This window comes from Sinocyclocheilus grahami, unplaced genomic scaffold (genome assembly GCF_001515645.1).
Source record: "Sinocyclocheilus grahami isolate Dianchi unplaced genomic scaffold, SAMN03320097.WGS_v1.1 scaffold660.1, whole genome shotgun sequence".
In the NCBI taxonomy this organism is placed as follows: Eukaryota; Metazoa; Chordata; class Actinopteri; order Cypriniformes; family Cyprinidae; genus Sinocyclocheilus; species Sinocyclocheilus grahami.
Window position 1 is genome coordinate 478,904 of NW_015505839.1, and position 10,936 is coordinate 489,839.

The window sequence follows — 10,936 nt, forward strand, 5'->3', positions numbered from 1 at the left end:
CCCCCCCCCCCCCCCCCCATCTGAACTACTTTAAGCAACAGAACGTCAGTGTCGTTTCATGACTGGCTTCAGCATTAATAAACCATATAATAAACCACAGAACAAAGAACCTGGTATCTGGAAAGGTTCCAGCGACAGACACTCCCGGACCCCATGACCGGTAAATGCATAAATTGATAATCCGATAAACAGAAAGCGACAGATTAATAGCTCCATGTCCAGCGAGAAGAATAGCAGGTCTATGACCAGGACCTTTTGACAACCTCCTTGACCTCAGGGTTTTCTCTGTGCTCCCCCTTCCTCTAAATTCCAAGAAAACGCGCCTTCTCTTGGAGAGACAGAGGAACACGCAAAACTCACCAGGATGATTTCAACAGACAATCATTTATGCGTATGAAAGGGTAACCATATTCACAAATAATATGTTGTATGTCTTAGATATGCTTGAGGAGTCAAAATGTAACCTTGCAACTTTAATCAATGTTGTGCTACCCCCTTTTAGCAGATAAAGCTATTAATATGTGACGTTTAGTGTTGAATTAAAGTGTGTGATAATTGCCGAACAGCGGTCTGAATGAAAAAGTGGGAAGTATGTACAATACTCGCATTAAGAAACTTTATAGAAGTATCAACCAAATCTTCACAAAGATATTTCTCCACATGATAAATTGAAGCCTCGTGTTAATGTATGCACGCTCCGCCTTGTAAGAAGTCGATTGGAAGATCGCGCCTTGGGACGAACTTATGCCGCGGATCAAAAACCCAATGCAAGACAGACTTGCTTACTTGCTTGCTTTTTCGCCTTTCGCCATTTTAATAGCACTCCAACTTGTGCTCACACGAATATCTTGCTAAAACTTTGGGCTTTCCTCAGAACTCCATTAACATCATTTCCCTGAACCTTTGTGTGTGTGTGTGTGTGTGTGTGTGTGTATGTGTGTTTTAGCTTAGTTTAATGTAATCTAGAATGGCCAATAAATTCTTGTTTCATTTATAAAGAATCATTGTCTTGCGCTGTAATTTTAAAGTTAAAACTCTGCCTAGATCCTTGTTACCTTGCTCAAAATTAATAAGATTACCATTTTGTTTATGTGTCATTGGCTACAAAGTAATATGAACAGAATCGTTAATATACACGGACGTTAACGTCTCGCGGGATGAGTAGTTGATCAAGTGTAAACTATCAAATTTGAAATCAGTTCTAATCAGGTTGACTTCGAATTAATTCCCTAAGAAAAGTGATCTGACATTACACAGTTCTTTGAGCAGGTTTATTCAGAACCGGTGGTAGCCCCACTGGTTGATAGGCCAGGGTCTGGTGTGGTTTTTTTAGACACCTGGCCGTATCCCCTTGAAGGAATCTCTTTCTTCTGATTCCAAGCCTTGAGCCGGAGGGGATAATGTCACTGACAGCCGTCAAGGCGTCATAGGGGCAACTCCCATGGCTATGGTAGAGTTGGTACTTAGTGCTCACCGTGGTTTTCTGGCATGCACTCCCCTCAGCATGGTGGCGTGGATATACCGTTCCCCATAAGCGACCCCTAGAGAACACAGTTCGAAGTTCCCTCGAAAGGGAATTTCTCAAGTTACATATGTAACCATGGTTCCCTGAGAAGGGAACAAGACACTGCATCCTCTAGTTTCCTTGCCATGCTTCAGATGCAAACTTCAGACGAAGAAGCGGATGACGTGTTATTCCGGCGCCCTTTTATACTGTGATCACGCAGGGTAATGACGTCATAGGCTGTCGCCGGCGAATGTTATTGTCGTTTTTAGATGTATGCTTCAGACACCGGTCACACTGAAGGCGTTCCCCATAGCGAACCCTAGAGGACACAGTGTCTCGTTCCCTGTGGTTACATAAGTAACCTGAGAAGTTCTTTCCACATACTTTAGAATGGAGCCAAATTCGGCAAAGATTTGATGAATTCTGTAAGGAAAGTTTAAAAAAATACACTTTAAATAAAATTCTAAATTGCAGACAGGCACTATGATGGACCATGGCAAATATGATATCATTGTACTCAGTATAGCTCAAGATATCTTACAAGACCAGTCTCACGTGTTTGTAAAATATAGAATTTTTATGACAAAATTCAAAATGGCAGATGCCAAAATAGGAACATTGGATATAATTCAGCTCAATATGCCCTACCGAATAAAAGACCAGTCTCTTGATTTTAGAATTTTTAACAACTTATTATTAATACATTTTTAATTTATTTATTTTTAATAAATTATTATAAGATACTGGTTTTGCCTATCATAAAGGTTTTATAAAAAAATTCCTAGCATGGGCTAATGATGATCTGAACTAAATACAATGAATATCTGATCAGCTGTCTAGGATGAAAAGGTAGGTTTTTCAGAAAATTCAAAGTGGCATGTTTCTAGGCCATATGGTTCAAAAGTTCAAAACATAAGTGAAATTTGCAGTATATGATCATATTGTCTTCTACCTGTGTGCCAAGATTTCTTTTCACTGTTCTGTGGCCTGACAAAGACTTCAAGAGTTGTAGAAGAAGAAAGAGATTATCTAAGTAATGTAATGAAATACCTCAGTGTCTTCAGTGTACAGTTTGAACTCTTCAGTCCAGCACAGAGAAATTTCACTCCTGAATTCTGCAGGTCATTGTTACTCAGGTCCAGCTCTCTCAGTGATGAGTTTGATGATTGAAGCACTGAGGCCAAGCCTTTGCAGGATTGATCAGTGAGATTACAGATTGCCAGTCTAAACAGAACAACCAATTTTCAAAATAATCAAAACAACTATTTATTTAAATATTTTTTAGTTAAAAATGAACAAAAGTTAATTTTGGCATGGCATGTTTTACAGCTAAAAGATTAAATTGTTAAATTAAAAGGGATAATAAGGAAAAAGCACAAACTCGGTGTTAACAGGTAAGAAGACACATTCTCTCTCCTCTAAACAGTAACATGCAGCTGTCATTCCTTTATCCTTTATCTATTCTTGATAATTATATGAATTTGTAACATCATTACAGATAAAGATATAACTGTAAAATGCAAATGCTTTAAAGAACAACAAATATGTCAAAGAACCTGACAGGACAGGTTATATGCTCATGAGTTTGTTTGAAGGGCATAATATAATGTGTTGACGTCTTAGGCAGCTTGGATTGTGCAATTTTTCCATCACTTTGTGATCTTCACTATTTTTCAGATGTGTTTTGTCTATGTCTTTAATGATAATCAAACTACAAAACAAAATATCAAAAGTCAAGACATTTCAAATTCTTGAACACGTCTGGGGGGACACATGGTTAACTGTATTTTAACATTACAAGGACGATCAGCTGTCCTTCCTGTCTCCCTGTAGCCTTGTCTTAGGCGTCTTACATTATGGACATTACAGTTTATTTCTCTGGACAAATCTGCAATCCTCACGCCTCCCTGCAGCAGGACTCAGGACCCTAAGCATCCTTATTCTGGTGTTTTTCAGAGTATGTAGAAATGCAATTTATTATAACGTTGACTTTAATTGCCTTCTGCCTGTAAACCATAAGTAACTAAGGACTAAGTGTTTTGTTTGTTTATCTCTCTCGAGCAGGGACAGAAGAGAGCATCAGCAATACCATTTGATTGTAAATAATAAATATTTGTGGTACTGTGAACAGAATTAAGCATTGCCGTCAGTCTAATATATAATTGTAACATGGACAAAAATGAAGCTGGAATATTATGCCTTTCTATGATAAATAATTAGTCAAGATTAAATATGTTATAATTGTATATTTTTAATATTAACAGTATTTTTTTATATTTGATGCCAATTTACAAATAAAAACATCACAGTTCCAGCCCTACCGAGTAATATTGCAAACTGTCCCTTTGTGCCACCAGGTGGTGATTTCACAAACAGGTTTAACAGTGTTGACTTGATAGAGAATATAACATTATAAGATAAATGAATACTCACATAGCTTTTCTGCAGTTGTTCACAGCTGGTATCAGTCTTCTTATACCTTCCTCTGTTGTGTTGTATTTCTTGAGGTCAAGCTCATCCAGCACCTCCTCTGACATTTGAAGCATGTAAGCTATTGCTGAACAGTGAGCAGCAGAGAGTTTATTCTTTGAGTGTTTGTCTTTGAGTGTTGATTTCACGAAGTCTTTAATCTCTTTGTAAAGAGTCAGATCATTCACTTCCAGCAGACAGAGGAACAGATTGATGGATCTGTCAGCTGAAAAAGCATCATTAGCTCTGATTGTGCTTTTAATGTACTGAGTGGTGTTCCTGATGCTCTCTGAGCTTTTCTCTGTGTATCTCAGAAAACCCTGTAGGAGTCTCTGATTGGACTCCAGCGAGATGCCCAGTAGGAACCGCAGGAACAGATCCAGGTGTCCATCTTTACTCCACTGGGTTTGGTCAACTGCTGATAGTAATATTTCAGAAAGTGAGATCTTCCTAAACCCGAACCATTCAAAAGTGTTCAATGTTTGCATGTTCTTAGCGATATATGAGTGAAACACAAAGTAAGCAGCAAGAAACTCCTGAAAGCTCAGATGTATGAAGCTATAAACTTTTCTCTGATGAATCACAGATTCCTCCTTAAAGATCTCAGTGCAAATCCCAGAATACACTGTGGCGTCAGTGACGTCTATGCCGCTCTCAATCAGGTCCTCCTCATAGAACATCACATTGCCCTTCATCAGCTGTTTAAAAGCCAGTTCAGCAAGTTTCACAATCATTTCTCTATATGACTGTAGGAGCTTCTCTAGATTGTCCTCTTCATATTTCTGATTCTTTGTATTTATTTGAATGAGCAAGAAATGTATATACATTTCAGTCAGAGTTTTAGGGATTTCTGCACTGTCATTGTGTTTTAGGATGTTTTGAAGCACAGTGGCTGAGATCCAGCAGAAGACGGGAATGTGGCACATGATGTGGAGGCTTCTTGCCCTTCTGATATGTGAGATGATTCTGCTGGCTTGATGCTCATCACTGATTCTCTTCCTGAAATATTCCTCCTTCTGAGGGTCACTGAATCCCTGAATTTCTGTCACACGGTTTATGTATGTGGAGGGGATCAGTTTGGCTGCTGCTGATCTGGAGGTGATCCAGATGTGAGAGGATGGAAGAAGATCTCCTTTGATGAGGTTTGTTATCAATACACCCACTGGTGAAATTTCAGCAATATCAGAAACGTTCTGTCTGTGTGAAAACAGTGTAATTCTGTTTTCGTCTAGACCATCAAAGATGAAGACAACTTTACATTCATCATAAATCTTAGAGTCCAGAACTTGAAGTTCAGGATGAAAGTCCAGCAGAAGTCTGTGAAGACTGTACTGGTGATCTTTAATCAAGTTCAATTCTCGAAATGGAAGCACAAACATGAAATCTACATCCTGATTGGCTTTTCCCTCGGCCCAATCCAGAATGAACTTCTGCACAGAGACGGTTTTTCCAATTCCAGCGATGCCTTTAGTAAGAACAGTCTTGATTTGCTCTTTCTCCTCACATCCTGGTTCAGGTAAGGGTTTAAAGATGTCATTGCAGTGGATTGGAGTGTCTTGTGACTGTTGTGGTCTCTGTATTTTCTCCATCTGTACAACCTCATGTTCTTCGTTCACTCCTTCACTCTCTCCTTCTGTGATGTAGAGCTGTGTGTAGATTCTGTTTAGCAAAGTTTGATTCTTTTGTAATTTGATTCCTTCAAATAAGCTCTCATATTTGTTCTTCATGCATGTTTTGTGAGTGTCTTTGATTCTCTGGTGCCTGATGTTGGTCTCCACTAAGGAAGTGCAGGTCAGATGATTCACAGATTTCACCAGATCATTGTGTTCATCACTGGAGAGACAGCAACAAAAACTTTTTTTTTAAACAGAGAAAAATGTGAAAGTACAGAAAACTATTACACAAAAATATCAATCATGATTTAATATTTTTATAGTTAGAACCAATAATGACTTGCACACTTAAAGGTTTGCTGTAAAAACATGTTATCGATGTCCATTAGAATTTCTAATTCTAGTCAAAAGCACTGTATTTTTTTCTTGTTTTGTTGTTTTACAATGTTAGTATCACAAGCATCTGCACATACAACTGCTAGGCTTAATCTTTGAGACAAGCATGATACTTGCAGGATAAACTATGTAGTCAGACATTAGCATAGCCTCAGGAAAGGGGGGAAAGCTGCTTTAAAGCAACACCAGGATGAGTAGATAATGCCTGAATTTTAATTTTTGGGTGAACTATCCCTTTAAATTTGCACTTAAAATTAAGATTTTGTAAACTGTATTTTTCACTATTTGCATATATCTACATATTTACATTAATACTGCACATTGAACATGGCAACATTCAAATGTATTCTGAGATGACTATGGGTGTATTCACACTTGTAGCTCGGTTCGTTTGGTTCATTTGGTCCGGACCAAAAAGGAAAATGATACATGACATGAAATGATATTTGGTCCTGGTCCGCTTAGCGTTCACATTGGCATTTTTGACAGCAAACCTAAAGACACCGAACCTAAAGGCATAGTGATACGTTCACAATCTGATTGGTGAATGACGTATATATCGTGACGGAACTCACCGAACACCCCAAACAAAAGGTGCGTTAGACTTAAAGCGGCGCTGCGGGTGTATGATATCAAAGCATCCATTAACTGATCGGTCTGCTCAGCATCGCTTTAAGTCGAACACACATAATGCCGTCTGCTGAACTAAGCGCGCTCATTCTTTCTGTCACGAATCCAGTCCGTGGCCTTCCGGCCGATTGCCACCAAAGGTCGCTCTTCCATTACATTGAATCTCACACCACACAGACTGTTACACATCACACTGCATTTCCCATCATCCATTGCACTGATTACACACACACAGCTGCATCCAATGATACACGCTTTATAAGCCATGGACTTACTCTCTCTCACGAAAGGCATAGTGATACGTTCACAATCTGATTGGTGAATGACGTATATATCGTGACGGAACTCACCGAACACCCCAAACAAAAGGTGCGTTAGACTTAAAGCGGCGCTGCGGGTGTATGATATCAAAGCATCCATTAACTGATCGGTCTGCTCAGCATCGCTTTAAGTCGAACACACATAATGCCGTCTGCTGAACTAAGCGCGCTCATTCTTTCTGTCACGAATCCAGTCCGTGGCCTTCCGGCCGATTGCCACCAAAGGTCGCTCTTCCATTACATTGAATTTCACACCACACAGACTGTTACACATCACACTGCATTTCCATTGCACTGATTACACACACACAGCTGCATCCAATGATACACGCTTTATAAGCCATGGACTTCCTCTCTCTCACGGCCGAGTATTGTCTGCGTTTATCGCTCTCCAAGTGATATCACTTTACGGAGCCATTTCCCTGTCTTAGTTTCTAGTTTCTAGTTCCTAGTCTTAGTTCCTAGTTCTAGTCTTAGTCTAGTTTCGTTGTGTTTCCTGATTTCCTGGTTTCTGATTCTTGCCCGCGTATCTTGGATTTACCTTTTGCCTTGCCGTTTCGGACTGTGTTTGCCCCTCGCCTGGACTATTGCTCTTGTTTACGGATTACCTCTCTTGTCAAGCCTTCTGGATAACGTTCACTGTCGTCTGACACAAGCCCGTATTGGATTGTTCTTTTGTCTTGACTGTGCCATACCTGTTTGCTGTTGTTCGACTCTGCCTGTGTTTTTTGACCATGTTTATTAATAAAAGCTTGCATATGGATCCACACGCCTCTCGTCTCGTCGGCTCCATTACACCTGCGTGTACATATAATTTTATTTTCACCAGCTGCAAACTCACAAGAAGCTCATAAAAGACACTTTACCTCATTGTTGCTCCACGTTTGCCCTCTGCTCATTTTGTTTTGGTTACACCGCATCGTCAAATCATGTCGCATAGCATCGCATCTTGTCATTATTTCCTGTTTTTGGTTCGTTTAGAAGTATTTGGTCTGTTTTGCGTTCATATATAATTCGCACCGCACCAGAGTTCGTTTGGAAGCGGACCGAGACCCATCTTTTCAGCGGTCTCGGTCCGCTTGTTTGGTGCGCACCAGGGTTCAGATGGCAGCATTCACACATGCTCAAATGAACCGCACTAACAGAGCAATCACACCAGGGTTCGTTTTAATTTAACCAAACATGCCAAGTGTGAACGCACCCCAAGTTAACATTTTCACATCCCTACAATTAATCATTTATGTTCTCTGTATTTTCTGACAAGCCCCTTTGCCTAATTTATTATAGAAGAACTGTCCCAGATAGCAAAAGTGTTTGGGGCAAATACAGCTCTGAAAAAAATTAAGGGACCACTCCCAATTTTTCTTAAATCAGCATCTGAATTTCTCAGACCACATTGCTAAAACTGCCCGGTCCTGCAGATTTGTTTTATACAACATTAGGAAGATCAGGCCCTTTCTTTCAGAACATGCTACAGAACTCCTTGTTCAAGCCCGTGTTCTGTCCAAGCTGGACTATTGCAACTCTCTCTTGGCAGGTCTTCCAGCCAGTTCTATCAAAACTTTGCAACTAATCCAGAATGCGGCTGCAAGATTAGCCTTTAATGAGCCAAAAAGAATGTACGTCACACCTCTGTTCATCAATTTGCACTTGCTACCAATAGCTGCTTGCATAAAATTCAAGGCATTTATGCTTGCTGACAAAACAACCACTGGCTCTTCAAGTGAACGGCGCACTATAGTGCCTTCACAAAGAGGCACAAAATCACTTTCACTGACTTTTACATGAACTATTCCATCCTGGTGGAATGACCTACCCAACTCAATCCGAGCACCTGAGCTAACCAACACTTGTCACAGCACTTGCATATAATTGACCTTTTGTTGGTTTTGATTGCTTCTATTGTCCTCATTTGTAAGTCGCTTTGGATATAAGCATCTGCTAAATGACTAAATGTAAAAGTAAATCTCTACATGTATGGCAGCCATTCCATTCCATTTTCTGTTGAATTACAATACAGGCATTTACATTTACATTTAGTCATTTGCAGATACTTTTATCCAAAGCAACTTACAATTGGGGAATGCAAAAAGCGATTCTTCTTAAAGAGGCGAACAGACACAGGAAGTGGTCGTAATACCAAGTTTCAGGCATTGTTCAAAAAAGTACAAGCTAGAAAGGGAAGGAATAAATAAAGAGAAAGACAGTTTTATTTATATTTTTTTCAATTAGGATGAAGTCAAGTAGCGTCGAAAGAGATGAGTTTTCAGCTGTCGCTTGAAAATTGTCAGGGATTCAGCATTCCGGATAGGGGTGGGAAGATCATTCCACCAGCCAGGAATGGTGAACGAGAATGTTCTTGAAAATGATTTTGAGCCTCTCTGTGATGGTACCACGAGGCGTCGCTCACTAGCGTATCTCAGACTTCTGGAGGGGATGTAGATTCATAGTAGTGAGTGGAGGTAGGCGGGTTCTGAGCCTGTGGCTGTTTTATTTGCAAGCATCAATGTCTTGAACTTGATGTGAGCTGCAACCAGTAGCCAGTGTAAGGAGATAAAGAGAGATGTAAAATGGGCTCTTTTGGGCTCATAGAAGACCAGTCGTTCTGCTGCATTCTGAATCATTCGTAGAGGTTTGATTGTGCTTGATGGGAGTCCAGCCAGAAGAGCACTGCAGTAGTCCAGCCTAGAAATGACAAGGGCCTGGACAAGAAGTTGTGCAGCATGTTCCGTTAGAAAGGGCTTGATCTTCCTGATGTTGTGCAATGCAAACCTGCAAGATCGAGCAGTCTTTGCAATGTGGTCATTGAAGGTCAGCTGGTCATCAAAGATTACACCAAGATTTCTGACTGAAGTTGATGAGGTAATTGTAGAAGAACATAGCTGGATGGTGAAATCATGCTGTAGAGTTGGAGTGGCAGGGAAGACAAGAAGCTCAGTCTTTGCCAGGTTGAGCTGTAGGTGATATTCTTTCATCCATGCCGAGATGTCTGCCAGGCAGCCTGAGATCCGTGCAGCTACCGTTGGATCATCTGGTTGAAATGAAACCAGGTTGAATCATCTGGTAATATTGAAACAGATTCTGTTTCAATATTATACTACTTCAAGTATACAGGCTCAGCTATTCATTATTAGTTCAACCCCATACTTCCTCCTGGACTTCCTGCCGCAAGTGTCAACTGTTGTCAGATCTCTTTTCCATCTGAAATTAAGTGAAGGATGTTTATAGAGAGGCGAGTGTGCAGGAAGTTGAGGTGCTGTGTGCTGTAGGCAGATACCGCAAAGGGAAGGCAGCAGCATAACTGCCTCAATTTCAACTACTTCCTCTTGGCTGTCGGCAGTGTGAGTGAAGACAAGGAAGGACCCCACCCAACTCAACAGCTTTTGTTGGTTAAAAACTGGAAGTGTTTTTAATGGTTTAAGTTTTGGTTAATGATAATTTTGGTGCCATATCAAATTTAGCCTAAACAATTGACGATAAAAAAATTAAAATAACAAAAACTGCTCCTATACTGATAGCTCTACTTCTTTTCTCCATCTCTGCAGTGACCCAACATTTGTTGATCGCACAGTCGCACGTGGGGATGTGGAGGCTGTGGAAATACTGGAGGGTGTCTATAGGAGTCTGGGTGAGGAATGGCCTCAGAACTGGGCTGACTCTGTCAGCTGGGCCCGCAGACAGTGGGAAACGCTCTACAACAATCCCATTAAACAACTGCTACACTGCTTTCCCCCTGACCAGGTAACACAGAGACCAGTGTACACACCAGTTACAGTATGCAACCTAGGGGGAATTGTCACTGTAATAGGGTAAATTTCATGAAAGCATGTCTAGATCATATCCCAAAATCACAACTTTTATAAAACCTATTTTAAGAACCATTGTGATTTTTCCACTGTGACATAATTTTTTTATTATAACTGAGTTATTCTCAAAAATGATAATTACCAGACAGTCTTAAGAAAAACATATATAATATATATTTGATTTTTTTTTTTTTT

At 40.1% G+C, this 10,936-nt stretch overlaps 1 protein-coding gene across 1 annotated transcript in view; it reads right to left on the reverse strand.

Moving 5' to 3' along the window:
• Positions 1 to 10,936, reverse strand: part of LOC107558797 (protein NLRC3-like) — a 30,282-nt gene that overhangs the window by 5,018 nt on the left and 14,328 nt on the right. The window contains exons 3-4 of the mRNA XM_016242486.1: positions 3,941 to 5,809; positions 2,558 to 2,731 (exon numbers count right to left, since the gene is read on the reverse strand). Of these exons, the coding sequence (XP_016097972.1) occupies positions 2,558 to 2,731; positions 3,941 to 5,809 (2,043 nt within the window). The remainder of the gene's footprint in view (positions 1 to 2,557; positions 2,732 to 3,940; positions 5,810 to 10,936) is intronic.